Here is a 15,909-nt window from a genome sequence, read left to right on the forward strand (position 1 = left end):
GGCTACTCAGTGCCTCGTAAACTACATTTCCCAGCATTCCCCTAAATGTTCTACGACGTCGAAGATCGTCAGGGCCCCTATTTATTGATAACTAATTTGCCTATTATACGGGTTAAAGCTGGAAAGGTGTCACTGATACTGAGTCTCTCTCAAGAAATAGTTGAACATAAAATATAACTCGCGATAGAGCGAAGCAGGAATCCTAGAACGCATTTCCCTTATTTTGTCTGACGCGGCACCCGTCTGTGCGTCTCGTTGCTAGGTAACCGTGCTAGTTGTCGCTGCTGGGACGAGTTTAATGTGGTGAGTGCGATTTTTGTATCATGTATTTTAATTCCACATACTATATTCTTCTGTGTGCTGCACAGTTATACTATTTTCACTTTCCGAAATACTTTCTGATGCTGCATAACTTCCACAGGGAGACCCCAGCTGCTTATTTGTTCTACCACTGAGCTCATTCATTACAGTCATTTTAAGAAATATGCTCTTCCTCTGGGACAAAAAAGTGTTTTTGTCCCTGTTGTGCTCCTTTTTAATATCATATATATATATATATACACATACAGGTATGGGATCCCTTATCCGGAAACCCGTTATCCAGAAAGCTCCAAATTACGGAAAGCCTGTCTCCCATAGACTCCATTTTAACCAAAAAATTCAAAATTTTAAAACTGGTTACCTTTTTCTCTGTAATAATAAAACAGTACCTTGTACTTGATCCCAACTAATATATAATTAATCCTTATTGGATGCAAAACAATCCTGTTAGGTTTAATTAACGTTGTGTTGATTTTTTATTAGACTTAAGGTATGGAGATCCAAATTATGAAAAGACCCCTTATCCAGAATACCCTTGGTCCCGAGCATTCTGGATAATGGATCCTATACCTGTATATATATATATATATATATATATATATTTAGGTATCGGACCCCTTATCCGGAAACCCGTTATCCAGAAAGCTCCGAATTACGGAATGCCCGTCTCCCATAGACTCCATTTTAATCAAATAATTCATATTTTTAAGTTTGATTTCCTTTTTCTATGTAGAAATAAAACAGAACCTTGTAATTGATTCCAACTAAGATATAATTAATCCTTATTGCATGCAAAACGATCCTATTGGGCTTAATTAATGTTTTATTGATTTTTTAGTAGACTTAAGGTATTGAGATCCAAATTACGGAAATACCCCTTATCCGGAATACCCTTGGTCCTGAGCATTCTGGATAATGGGTCCTATACCTGTATTTACTACAAAAAAAAATCAGCACCACCGAGACATGTGAAAAAACAAAATGTATATATAAAACAGCATGAATAGCCAATGTAACATTTCGGTCCATGCTGGGACCTTTTAGAGAGTAATGGAACCATTTACCAGGCACCCGAGGTGGGGTATGTAGCATTTATATATATCTAGCGGAGGAGCAGAACAGGGACAAAAACACTTTACGGTGCTTGAGACGTTGAGATGTTTCTTTTTTTGCAAAAAGTGTCCCTGTGAGTGTGGTACCCATTCATTCTCTCTCTCACACAATATATATATATATATATATATATAGCTTGACTGAAGGCAATTTGATGTGTGCTTTTTGGCAAATCTGGGAACTTCTAAACTGTGTTGACTCAGTTTAGATCTCCAAAATTGTAACCATTAGGCTGGTAGCACACAAGAGTTTTGATGAATGGGATCCTTTATCCAGGAACCAGTTATTGAAAAAAGTCCAAATTACAATAGAGTCCATTTTAAGCAAATAATTCTAATTTTAAAAAAATGATTTCCTTTTTCTCTGTAATAATAAAACATTACCTTGTATTCGATGGTAACTAACCTGCATAAACCCATATTGGTGGCACTGTATTTTGCCCATTGTTCCAATGGTTCAAAACAGGTCCAGCCAGCAGGTTAGTGTTGGGAGTGTGTATAGGCGCAAGTACCATTTTGACAACAGTAAAGAACTCAAAAATGCCCTTGTATTGTTGCAATTTAACTCTTATTTATTTATGGTAGCAATATGTGCGGTATCACTTTATCAAGGTCCCCCATTGGTTTGGTGCTCCAGACTGCTGGAGGCTAAGTTTGGTTGTCATCCTGCATTAAAGACAGCAGACCTCGGTGTAGAAGCCAAATCATTGTTGCAAGAATGTTGTACCTCTGAGTCCAATGAAATTATCTGGAAAGGATTACTAATTTGCAGACACGTTCGATAGAAACTGTTTTCTTTTCCCTTTTTCAGTACATTAAAGCTTCAAGTACAAAAGCCATTATGGATTTCATTATAAGAGAGCACCTCACTGCAGCAGAGAATCAGCAAGGTACTGTCATTAACTGTCTGTACTGTTTATGTGCTGTTGAATTAAATTAGGTGGGCTTGCAGTTACATAGTCTGATCTAAATGTGCATCAGCACGTTGCTTAGAGCAATATAATGATTAAAACAAAATGACAGAAAGCATTCCGAAAACAGAAATGAATGTGTTGGTTGTGTTGGTAGTTCCCTACTAGATTCCCAACTAATTTTAATGATGTTTTATAAAGCCCTACTGCAAAACGATTTTAAAATGGTTTAATCAATATATAAGTTTGAAGAGCACAATAATACCCCTGGTTTCTTTTAAGGTTTGCTGAGCAGTATTTTACCAGCCTTTCAAACTTGATGCTTCTTGATAATGTTATTAACAGGGAGGAAAGCTAAAAATACATGAGGAACCATATTTCATTTATTTTTTTAAGAAAAGGTGGCACCTTTTGTAAAAAGTTTTTGTGGTAAAGGTAGCTGTCATTTTAGAACAACTTTTTAAAGCTGCATGTTGACTTTTGCAAATCCTATAAACAGCAGTAGTAAGTGAGTTTTTCAATGTGAAGGCTGAGCCTTGTGAAAATTATTCTTTGATAATGTTCATAGTGCTAGAGGGCAGTGTATGTATTGAGTTATAGAAATTAAATCAAATATGCAAGAAAGAAGGATCATATAGAAGAGACTGATGGTCAAGTTGCCCATTGAAAATGACACTGCTTGCATGTGTAATAGGCAGAGATTATAAGGTGTCTCCAGTGCACCAAAATATTTCAGTCAGCTATTTACTTTGATTAGTCTACTACTAACTACGTTATACTGCATATATACTGTAGACTGCTCTATATTGCTATAGCGCTTGTGTTTAATATTTGCCTTAATACCAAGAGACTATTTAATCCAGTTTGCATGAATTTAGACATTTTTCATGTAAGACTGCTTATTAACAAACAGCTTAGCATTTTGTTTAACCATTTGTTTTACTATGCACCTTTTAGCCCAATTTCTTTTTGCTGTTTTAGGTTTCTTGCTTGCATCCTATTTGTATTAGTTGGGGGGATCAGAAGCACTCTAGACTTTAAACTGCTGCAACTGTCAGATCATGCTGGAAGTTGCAGTTCAGTAGCTGGAGGGCTGCAGTTTTTCCCACTCTGGTGTAAACAATGATGGTGCCCTCTGATCCTTTCTATCTTTTTCTGTCATTTTTAAGATACTAAAGCTTTGCTCAAAGCTTACAGATTAATTAAATCTGCTAGTGCCGCCAAGGCAACAGATGCACGGGAAAGCTTCAGCCCTGATTTGTACGTTCTGTGTGCAGAACAAGCCCTTCAAGTAAGTCTCATTTTCACAAATACAGTTTACAACAGCGATAAACAACTCTGGTGCTCTAACTTTTACATTGGCCTCTTTCAGCCATAGGTTTCTTTGAGTTTCAATTTTATACAAACTTTGTCTTTATTGTGACAAAGGCATGGGCCACTGAATGTTATAGTAACTTGATGTTAGCAAATTGGATATTATTAAATATCTGCCTGTGCCTATGCAATGAATCCTAATTTCCTAATTGTTAGTGGAGCCCAGTAAATATTCCACACAATAAAATAACTGGGTCAGGTTTATTTGCCTAATATATATTTGTGAGTTCATTTGCCTATTATATAGCTGAAATAAACTTTTTTCTTTTTTCTGCAGCTTGGATGTCTAGCCGAAAGTAAAGACTGTTTGCAGCTCTATTTCAGGAATAATCCACCTCAAAACCAGTTTTTTGGAAGGGCTTATTTGTGTAAAGCCCAATTACACATCCCTCAGTCTGCAAAGGATTTGGTATGAACCTGTACCACTGCAGTCTATTACAGATATCTGTGTATTTGTTCTCCATGTCACACTGTTTCAGAAACATTCATTGTCGTTAGAATAAACATTTAGAAAATGATGGCTAATAAAATTTTACAAATTCCTTTAATTAGACCCTTGATGTATGTTATTAACCAGTCCATTAGTAATAGGTACATGGGTTACAGAAGTTCCCATTTGCCTGTGTATGCTGAGGTGCATAACAGTTTTGCTCAGTCTAAGCAGACCCAGTGGTTTTCGAGGTCTCAGTGGTATAGTGGGCCTGGTGAGGCTAGTGACTTGTGCAGTTTCATTAAATGAGTGCAAAACAGGTCACATTCACAAAGTTTTGTTGGAAGGGGGTGGTAAATAGCTGTGGAACCCAGTAAATTGGAGTTACAACCACTGAATTTGTATGCAGCTAAAATAAAGATTTTTGCAGGAGAAATGTATTTTGCATATTATTTAGAATTACATCACTGTAAATTAATGCTTTCTGCCAAGTTGCTTGCCATGCATTTTACTTAAGGTGCCAAGAGGGAAAAACATAGTTCACATTTCCATCTTTATTATAATAAATCTGAGTTATAGACTTAGGTTATTACTACTGGGTTGAATAGAACTATGGTGTGCTTTAGAGTAAGGTAGAACCAGCATTTGTAGCACTTTGGGGACTCTCAGGCAAACAAATGAAGCGCAAATGGCAAGTTTTTTTTATATGTAAGATACAGTGATATTGTTCCTGTTGTTATATGGTACAACAAGGAATGGCAGATGGAACATACAGCAGGTGCTAATTGCACAGTTGCAGTAGCCAATAGCAATCAATCAGCAATTAGCTTTAAACATTCTACTACAAACTAAAAAAATTGCCATAGGCAATTGCACTTGTGCATCAAGTGTCTGTGTTTGTAAATCATATCATTGATTCAACATCTAAAGAGAATGTATGCATCTTGATGTTCTCACTGTAACCATTTTCAGGAAGACTGCTGTGCTGCTGTTCAGAACTTATTTGTGTTACATTCCAGTTAAATGGGTGGTTCACCTTAAAGTTAACGTTTAGCATGTTATAGAATGACCAATTCTAAGCAACGTTTCAATTGGTCTTCATTATTTATTTGTTATAGTTTTTTAATTATTTGCCTTCTTTTTACAACTCTTTGCAGTTTTTAAATGGGAGCCAAAAACTGTTGCTCTGTGAGGCTACAATTGTATTGTAATTGCTACATTCTATTACCTATGTTTCTATTCAGTCCCCCTACTATTCATATTCCAGTCTCTCATCCAAACCACGTCATGTTTGCTAAGGTAACTTAGACCCTAGCAACCAAATAGCTGCTGAAACTCCATATAGGAGAGCTCCTGAACTGAAAATGAAATAACTAAAAAAAAAACAGTAATAATAAAAAATGAAAACCAATTGCAAATTGTCTCAGAATATCACTCTCTACATCAGGGGTATATATGTATGTATAACTTTATTTATAAATAGCCACAAGGGTACGCAGCACTGTACAATCTTATAAATACAAAATTACACACACGGAGGACATGTGTTATAATAAATAAATACAATAAATATATATAAATGCACAGGGAATAAGTGCCATGTGGTATGAGATACAGTAGGAAGGAGGTCCCTGCCCCGTAGAGCTTAGGGGTGGCCAATACGTCGATTGCGGTCCACCAGTCGATCCCCTGAGGATTCCTGCGGATCACGACAGACTGAGTCTGGCCACCCCTGCTCTACATCATACTAAAAGTTAACCGAAAGGTGAACAACCCCTTTAAGGGCTTTGCTCTTTCTTCATAGTAGAATGTAAAACATAGGCCCAAATTCAATCCTGTTTACTTATATCATGTTCTTGTTTTTAATTAACAAGCTTTAGTGTCTTGTTTTCTTGTTTAGTCCTTTTCTCTATCTTTATGAAACCTTTGTATCATATTTATTTTTGTTAGCCTTTAAAGTTAGGGGTGATTCACCTTGAGTTTTTTTTTTTTAATTGTTTTTGACCCCAGCAGCCAAAAACCTATTCCTCTGTGAAGCTACAATTTTACTGTATTCGTGTTTTTCTTTCATATCACTGCCTGGTTGCTAGGTTAAATTGGACCCTAGCAACCAAATAGCTGCTGAAATTCTAAACTTGTTGAACAATAAGCTCAATAAAAAACAATCAAGACCAGTTGCAAATTGTCACAGAACAACACTCTCTACATCATACTAAAAGTTAATTTAAAAGGTGAACAACCCCTTTAAAGGCGGCTCTTTTTCCCAGGCTTGTACACAGAACTTATATTGCTATTGTTCTGTTGCATGTTAAAAATGTTCATTTTTTTCTAGGATCAGCTGGAAAAATCTGTGGTTTATTACCTAAAAGCTATTGGTTTTGGAAAACAGCAACAAAGGTATGAATCCTATGACATTTTTGTGAGCTTGGCAAATTGAGAATATTTTTTATGTTGATAAGATTTTTTCTTGTTTTATAGTTACTAAACATACTCCATTCTAGCTTATTTACTAGGGTGAAAAAGCCGAGAGATGTTGCCCTGTCCTAGAGTTTCCCAAATTGGGGCGCAGGCCCAATTGGGTCCCAAACCAGTGGGCCAGTGCAAAGCTAGTTTGGATGACTTTTGAAGGGAATCATTTTTTGCTGTTCTGTATTCTCCTGGTGGGGCTCAACCCCAATAGTCATCTACCAGTAATCTACTACCTTATCTAAAGAAACTTGCTCCAGTGAGGGGAAAGCTACTATACATTCTGCAAATTAAGCTAGGTTCATTGTACCTGTAATAGGCTGTACCCATAACTATAACTGTTCAGTCTGTTTGGTCTAGTGGTGGCCATTGTGGCTCAGCCTAAATGAAATTAGAAAGTCTCCTATCTCATCCAAAGTTATAGCATTCATTTTGAAATTGCTTTAAACAAGAATAAGCACTGGCACTAGTAAGTTTATTGTGAATGTGCAACGTTTCGGAGCACAAAAGCCCCTTTGGCAAGGGTAAAACCTTCTCTTTTAAATTTATGTAGCTCATGGATAATCATAAAAAAACAACAGCAATGCTGTTATAAATGGGCAATTTTTATTATTATGTCCTGCTAATTACTGATTAAACATTTGTAGCTTTATGGACGAGCATTGTTACCTTAAATAACATAGATAATTTAACCTATTGCTAACTCTAGTCCCATTACTGCATAAAAACAATTATTTATCAATTTTAGCCAATGTAGGCTAAATCACAAAGCACCATTTTTTTATTGTTATTAAACATTTGTAACTTGTAAAAATTTGTACAAATTTGTAACATTTCCAACTTTTAACTAAATACCATTATTCATCAATTTGTAGGCTTAATCATATAGGAACAAATATATTTATTTCTTTTGTAGATACTATTTTCTGGTCTTCAATGCATCGGTTATCTACTGGCAAATGGTTCAACCATTTTTAAAGTCTGGGAGTCGCCATCTTCTTATTCCTAGTCTCTCCAGTGTTGTGAAGGCCTTGGATGAAATCGATGAAAGAGACCACACCTGGCGAGCACAACTTATGATGTAAGGTTAACAATATGACTGTTATTTTGGATAAATAATTTTCTAGAGACAAGAGCTTTGGAATCCTTCACTGAAACACAGCTTCCCTATGATGCTGGGAATTTGAAATGTTGAATGGCAACAGCAATTAAACAAAGAATTTATACAGAATAATTTAACATATTTGCAAGAAAATCATGTATCATTTAGAATCTACCAGGTGAAATAGAAAAATGATGAAAAGCGGCAACTTTTATTATGTTTTATAGTATTTTTTTTTTTTTTTTAACTTTGTTTTTATTGGTTGTTTTACAGCAAGGTAAAGTACATATACAATATATAGAACAAAGGGGAAGAAAGAAGAAGAGGGGGGGTTAGATAGGGGGTTGAGGGTATGGGGTAGGGAGGGGGGTTGGGCTCTCGCTTAGCCGTTTTATTTGGGTAGTCCTTTCTTGTAATTTGGGCTTTAGATTGGCTTCTGGAGTTTTTCCTTGATTTTATCTGTGTTTAAGTTTAGTTCGATGATTGGTTGTTTTGGTTATCGGTCCATGTGATCCAGGGTGCCCAAGTTTTTTCGTATGTGTCTATTTTGTGGTGGATGAGTGCAGTCAGTTTCTCCATTGTAGATGTCCACCAGATTTTTGTTATAATTTCAGAGAATGGTGGTGGTGTTGACTTCCATTGTTTTGCTATTCCGCATCTGGTTGCTAGGCATATTTGGGAGCATAGTTTAAATTCGGTCCTGGTCAGATGGTGTGGTTTGTTAAGTAGAAGGGCTAGTTGGGGGTCCGGTTGAATTTCTTTTTGTAGTAGTTGGCTTATGAAGCTGAAGACTTCTTTCCAGAGTGTTGTAATTTGAGGGCATGTCCACCAGATGTGTAGCTCATCTCCTATTTCACCGCATCCTCTGTAGCAGGTGGGGTCTGACTTGTATATTTTATGCAACTTCTGTGGCGTGAGGTACCAGTCATATAGTATTTTGTAGGCGTTTTCTTTGATTATGGTGTTGATGGAGGCTTTTTTGATATTCTCTAGGATTGACTGCATTTTATAGTATTTTTATTGAATGGCCTATACTTGCAAATGGCAATTTTTCATTTGCTCTTCATTTTTTGTAGTTTTTGAATTATTTGCTTTCTTCTTCTTCTTACTCTTTTCAGCTTTCAAATGGGGGTCACTGACCCCAGCAGGCAAAAACTATTTCTCTGTGAGGCTACAGTTGTATTGGCATTGTTACTTTTTATTATTTATCTTTCTACTTAGATCCTTCTCTGTTCATATTTCTGTCTCTCTTTCAAATCACTGCCTGGTTGCTGTGTTACATTGGTCCCTTTTCAACCAGATAGCTGCTAACTCCCAACTGGAGAGCTTCTAAACCAAAATCTATATAATTTAAAAACTGCAAATAATAAAAAATGAAGACCAATTTCCAGGGTCGGAATTAGGGGTAGGCAGAAGAGGCAGCTGCCTAGGACGCAACGATTGGGGGGGGCGCCAGGCAGGAGCCTCTCCTGCCTACCCCTAGTCCACGCTTCTTTGTCATTGCCCCCGCCGCTTGTCATTAGCGGCGGGGGCAATGACCGCCATCCCCCGGAATTGCGCATGCTTGTGGAAGGTGCAGGGGCGAAGTGGCCGACCGGGTTACCTATTTCGCCTTGGCCGCCTCTGCCAATTGCAGATTGGTTTAGAATAGCACTCTCTACATTATACTAAAAGCCAATTTAAAGGTGAGCCAAATGCGTTCTGTGTTGTTTATTAGTTTAGAGATGCATAGCACACACTACATGTTTCGGACCTCTGGGGTCCTTCCTTTGGTGCAGTATAAAGAACAGTAGGGGGCTGATTTACTTACCCACGAACGGGTCGAATGGAGTCCGATTGCGTTTTTTTCGTAATGATCGGTATTTTGCGATTTTTTCGTATGTTTTGCGATTTTTTCGGATTCTTTACGAATTTTTCGTTACCAATACGATTTTTGCGTAAAAACGCGAGTTTTCGTATCCATTCCGAAAGTTGCGTAAAAAGTTGCGCATTTTTCGTAGCGTTAAAACTTACGCGAAAAATGCACAACTTTTCGCGTAAGTTTTAACGCTACGAAAAATGCGCAACTTTTTACGCAACTTTCGTAATGGATACGAAAAACTCGCGTTTTTACGCAAAAATCTTATTGGTAACGAAAAATTCGTAAAGAATCCGAAAAAATCGCAAAACATACGAAAAAGTCGCAAAATGTTCGTTTTCAAGTCGGAACTTTTCCAATTCGGGTCGGATTCGTGGGTTAGTAAATCAGCCCCTAGGTGAACACCTTTTTTAAACCCCCACTCCACCAATTAAGTCATGTGATAAGGATACCAGCTCCATCTAGTGGCCAGGTATAACAATTACATAAACAGAGCAATTAATGGAAATTACCACAGGGTCTATCCACATAACACCACAAAAATATATAGTATCTTTATGTATCCAAAACGTTACTCATACCATCTGGTAGTTCAGTCCATTGTAAAGGTAGGAAGCAGTATCGGCCTCAATCTGCAAAAATATTTTTAAGGGTTTATTAGCTTGACAATGTATAGTCCTGTGGTTTACAGAAAACATTTGAGACTCCAAGCCTCATTCATTCCCCTTGGTTCAATAGTATTAAGAAACTCAATCCATTTTGCTTCAAGTCTCAATAGCATGGCTTTCCTGTCCCCCCCTCTTGTAGGCATAGCAACCTGCTGGAGGACCATCCACCTTAGAGTGGTTACATTATGTCTTTCATTAAAAAAATGTCTGCCCACCGGTGTGTGTGTCTTTTTCTTATTAGGATCATACGCGGTGATAGATCTCTTATGTTCCCCAATTCTTATTCGTACCGCCCGTTTGGTTTGCCCTACGTACAATTTGTGGCACACCAGCTGTATTTTTCTTTTTGTCACAATTTAAAGGTGAACAGCCCCTTTAGTTTTGTGGGTAGAAGAAAGGTAGCAGATGCATCTCAAGGGGAATACAAATGTTGAAATGCTAATACAAATTCAAATGGTGGAAATAATGATTATTAAATATGAATAATAATAATTATTAAATAATCATTTAAAACAGTAAATCCCTTTGTTAGCACCTGCATAGGATATTAATGAACATGACTTTAGTTGGCATAACCAAGACATTCTTTTGTCAACAACTTCACATCTAACTTTTCTCATTTATGTTGAATGCATTTGGGCAACAGCAGTAAGTTACAGAGCTGCAGATTGGGTGTGTCTCCATTACTTGATACAATTACAATAGTGATATTACTTATTTGACATTTTTTAATGAATAAAATTATTTTGTGGGGGGAAATGTAATTTGTATTTTTTTTATTGGTTTTTTTTTTCAGCGAACTCCTAGAGTGTTTGTTGGATGCTCAAAAAATGAAAGAGGCTGCTGACTTTGCTTCAGGGGCAGCAGAATATATCAAAAAGAATGTTCCAAGCAAATATCCTGATCTCTTTGCTAAAATGGTGAGTACAGGAATGTCCAGAATGTCCGTACTGTTGTACAATACACACAACATAAAGTACATTGTACATTGCTAAATTAAAAAAAAAGAAAACCATCTATCTGTTTCTTCTTAAAACAGATCTTGTTTATTTGATGTAGGTAGCCAAACCTCAAACATTCAGAGCAAATAGAGACAGAAAAGAGAGGGGAGAATTTATAAATCTTTTTGATCCCCACAGTCAGTCTAAATCAGGGGTAGGGAACCTATGGCTCAGGAGCCAGATGTGGCTCTTTTGATGGCTGCATCTGGCTCGCTGCCAAATCTTTAAAAAAAAAAAATAACGGGGACGTAGCCTGCACTCGGTGGATAGAAGACGTCTTCTAAGCCTTAGAACACGTCTTCTATCTGCCAAGAGCAGGCCACACCCTCCTCCACATCGCATCCGGCATCCTTGGCACCCACCCTACCTTGCCCCACAGCAAACATATTGTATGGCTCTGACGGAATTACATTTTAAAATATGTGGTGTTTATGGCTCTCTCAGCCAAAAAGGTTCCCAACCCCTGGTCTAAATGTTTGTTAGATCAATAATCTTCGTTACACTAGCTTACACTGTGGGGCCCATTTACTAAGGTTTTCTGAGAAAAGTTCTTTTTTTTAATGTTTAATTTTTTTGTTGTTTTTTTTTACATATATTTTTTTGGCAGTATATGATTGTTTTTTTTTTTTTGTTTAAAAACCTGGAACATTCGATTTTTTGTTTTGTTTTTTTGGTTTAAAAACCACGAACATTCGAGTTTATTTTCGGAAATAAACTCAATATTTTCGTTCGACCCTATCAATATTATTGTAACGTTTAATAAATTCAAGAATGATCATGTTTTGTTCAAAAAAATACCAAGTCGAGTTTATATGAGTTTCAAGGCCAGAAAAATTCTAGTTTTAGTAAATATGCGCCTGTGTATACATGCATCTACACATTTATAAGAAACACGAACACCATAGGGCCCACAAATCACTAATGTGAGCATTGACACTATTCTGAAAAAATATTTTGCCCATCCATGCACATAGCTACTTGTGACTCAATACTTCCAGGGAGCACAAATGTGCCTGCCCAACTTAAACTGATAAATACTGTGCAAGTTTCACACATGGTTGCTAGAAATGTATCAAATGACTTCTAGCCTGGACATGTTTGTAAATCGAGTGTTCACGTAGCAGGTTGCTCCAGTAGTCGAGTTGCATCGAGTGAATCGGATGGTAATGCTCTTATTGGTACCAGAAGTGATGCTATTCTAACAAAAATACAGGGGAAATAGTGTGTACTACAATTTACCAGCACTTTGGTGCATTGAGCACAAGTTACACTTTGCAGCTTGTACTTAATAAATGAGGCCTTGTATCGTAAGAGAAGCTTAACAATTCTTGCATTTTTCAACCATTGCTAACGCCATAGTAAAGGAATTCTATAAACTTCCTTTGCTAATTGACAAATTCTGTTTCTTCCAGCTGTAAGGGATAGCCTTGTGCCATTTCTGGGAATAAGTCTGAGATCCCCAGGATATTACCCATCCTGACACTGCGTGTATTTAGACTTGTCAGTCATGTCATCTTTCAATGATTTTTTTTTAATGAAAACAAACCAATCTGACCTTTCTTAATTACTAAGTCTCCCCCATTTCCCTTAACAAGTTCATCCTTAAAAGAAAGGTAATTACAGCTGTTTTGTACACTAGTTTGATCTATGCAGAAATATATATATATGTATACAGGTATAAGCATAAAGACAGTCAATATGAACGTCATTAAGCATATAATGGCCCTTTTCTCTGAATTTACACAATAAATCCTCACAATAAAGGTCACAATGTTCCTTGCTGTTATTACCACTTTTATGTATAACACTCCCTGTGTGTCCTTGGTTTCAGTCTATATGTCGGAAATACATTTTATTTGCATTTGTGCTTTGTTTCCCTTATTTCACAATCCATTATTTTACATTAAGGTACAACACAAATTAATTGATTCTGCTAAAGCAGCTAAGGAGACAAAGGGCTGTGCGACTTTGGCAGTCATCCTTAAAATTCAGAAGCTGAAGTCATTGTAAGTAGAATCATTTTTATTCTTACGATGCATTTTCTGTTCAGTGCATAATTTATGACGGCTTTTTTTCCATTAATTTTATTAGTAATTTACAAGCACAAAATGTATTATAGGTACACAATACGCCCTCTAAATCTTTAAATGGGTGTGAGCTGCTGTAGTGCTTACTTGTTTTGGCATGCTCAACAATAGACAACAACATTGTTTATAGGGTTTCTATCAAAAAATATAATTGTGTCTAACACTATATATTATAGAGCTTTCTTAAATGACAAAATTAAGCCTGTCACAAGACATGAAAAGCATCATTGCCAAAGATTTCGTAGAAGAGAAACTAAGGGGCTGATTTACTTACCCACGAACGGGTCGAAATGAGTCCGATTGCGTTTTTTTCGTAATGATCGGTATTTTGCGATTTTTTTCGTATGTTTTGCGATTTTTTCGGATTCTTTACGAATTTTTCGTTACCAATACGATTTTTGCGTAAAAACGCGAGTTTAAGGCGTTAAGGCAACAATCACTGGGGGATGCCTAACATTTGGCAACCCCCGTAATTTTTACCTTTTCTTATGCTTTAAAAATAATTTCCCTTTTCTCTGAGATAATAAAACAGCACCTTGTACTTGATCACAACTAAAATAAGATTAATCCTTCTTGGTCTTAAAACAAGGCTATTGGGTTTATTTAATGTTTTAAATGATTGTTTAGTTGACATAAGGTATGGTAATTCAAGTTATGGAAAGACCCTTTATGTGGAAACCTTAGGTCCTAAGCATTCTGGATAACAAGTCCCCTACCTGTACAAGGTATTGTTTTATTATTATACGTAAAAAGGATATGTTTTTAAATGAGGGATGACTTTTCTGTAATTCTAAACTTTCTGGACACTTGGTTTCTTCATAAGGTATCCTATACCTGTACCAAATAAAATGGACAACCCTATGGGGCTGATTTACTTACCCACGAACGGGTTGAAATGAGTCCGATTGCGTTTTTTTCGTAATGATCGGTATTTTGCGATTTTTTCGTATGTTTTGCGATTTTTTCGGATTCTTTACGAATTTTTCGTTACCAATACGATTTTTGCGTAAAAATGCGAGTTTTTCGTATCCATTACGAAAGTTGCGTAAAAACATACGAAAAAGTCGCACAATGTTCGTTTTCAAGTCGGAACTTTTCCAATTCGGGTCGGATTCGTGGGTTAGTAAATCAGCCCCTAAGATTTGAAATGAAATATTAACTTGTAGTATGATTTTGAGCCTGATATTCTGAGACAATTTGTAATTAGCCTTCCCTTTTTGTTTTCTGTGTTTTTATTATCTAACTTGTTGTTCAGCAGTTGTTCAGCAGCTATCTGGTTTGCTGGTAAGTCCAACTTACCCTAGAAACTAGCCAGTGGTTTGATTGAGAGACTCGAATATAAAAAGTAGAGGACCTGGACCGAAAGAAAACAAGTAGCAATAACAATAAGACTGTTTAGTTTTGTGGATGCTGAGGTCAGTGACTACCTCATTTGAAGGCTGAAAAGAGTCATAAGAAGAATGTGAATAATTTAAAAACTATAAGAAATAAAAAAAAATAAAGACCAATTGAAAAGTTGCTAATAATAGGCCATCCTATAACATACTAAAAGTTAAGTTGAATGGGATGAACTACCCCTTTAATCAGCTAAATGAGATGAAACACCCTCTTCAATATGTGATTCTATTCTGATGATACAGTATTGGGGTAATCATTGCATTATATGGTAGCTAGTGATGAGCGAATTTTTTCGCCAGGCATGGATTCTCAGCAAATTTCTGCATTTCGTCATTGAATTGTTTTGTGAAAATTCACTGCAGAAAAATTTGTTATGCAGAACTTTTCTTTGTCACGCGACAAATTGGTCGTGGTCGTGTCAAAAAAGGGTGCGGTCGCATCTAAAAAGAGCGTTTTCATGTAAAAAAGGGTGCGGCCGCATTTAAAAAGGGTGTGGTCGCATCAAATTGGGTACGGTCGTGTCAAAATCAGGCGCTGTCACATCAAAAAAAGCTTGGGCAACAAAAAAATAGTCGGTGACAAAAATAGATGCAGGTGACAAAAAAATAGACACGGGCGACCAAAAAATCACGAGACAAACGCTTTTCGAGAATATTTTGCCATTTTGCTAATTTTCTTGCCATTTTGCGAATGTTATGGCGAAGCGAAAAGGGACAGATTCGCTCATCACTAATGGTAGCTACTAATTGATCTTGCTTGACTTGCTGGCTCTGAATAATGAAGCACATCATAGCTTTTTTTTTATAATAGCTTTTTTCCCTCAACAGAATATTGCACTGTATGAAAAACAATGTACAGCATTGCAACAAAAGAAACCTACTTCATCTATAATATGTCTGCTTTATAATCATCATAAAAGCTCAAAACATGTTCCATGGCTTTGGCCTATCTATTTGTATTTGGTGAACATGTTATAAAATATTTTATAGTTTCCTATTCTGCAGATTTATTTTATTTTATTTGCTTCTGAAATCAATTAGGCAAACAGAGAGTACAACAACAAAAGACATTTTAGCAAGCCTTGAAGAGATTTATAATCTTCTGACATCTGCTGAAAAAAATATGTCCATACCTAAGAAGTAAGTATTACAGTTTTTATTTTTTTTGTTGTGTTTGTATTA

General features: G+C 36.5%; 1 protein-coding gene across 2 annotated transcripts in view; it reads left to right on the plus strand.

The window, feature by feature from the left end:
- The first annotated feature begins 211 nt into the window (after nucleotides 1–211).
- cfap46 (cilia and flagella associated protein 46) overlaps nucleotides 212–15,909 on the plus strand; it is a 107,675-nt gene continuing 91,977 nt past the window's right edge. For both annotated transcript variants that reach the window (XM_031905960.1, XM_031905961.1), the window contains exons 1-9: nucleotides 212–303; nucleotides 2,245–2,323; nucleotides 3,514–3,635; nucleotides 3,996–4,127; nucleotides 6,481–6,545; nucleotides 7,531–7,695; nucleotides 11,039–11,162; nucleotides 13,152–13,249; nucleotides 15,769–15,867. In XM_031905960.1, the coding sequence (XP_031761820.1) occupies nucleotides 2,275–2,323; nucleotides 3,514–3,635; nucleotides 3,996–4,127; nucleotides 6,481–6,545; nucleotides 7,531–7,695; nucleotides 11,039–11,162; nucleotides 13,152–13,249; nucleotides 15,769–15,867 (854 nt within the window). In that variant the 5' untranslated portion in view covers nucleotides 212–303; nucleotides 2,245–2,274. The remainder of the gene's footprint in view (nucleotides 304–2,244; nucleotides 2,324–3,513; nucleotides 3,636–3,995; nucleotides 4,128–6,480; nucleotides 6,546–7,530; nucleotides 7,696–11,038; nucleotides 11,163–13,151; nucleotides 13,250–15,768; nucleotides 15,868–15,909) is intronic.

This window comes from Xenopus tropicalis, chromosome 7, assembly GCF_000004195.4.
Source record: "Xenopus tropicalis strain Nigerian chromosome 7, UCB_Xtro_10.0, whole genome shotgun sequence".
Classification (NCBI taxonomy): Eukaryota; Metazoa; Chordata; class Amphibia; order Anura; family Pipidae; genus Xenopus; species Xenopus tropicalis.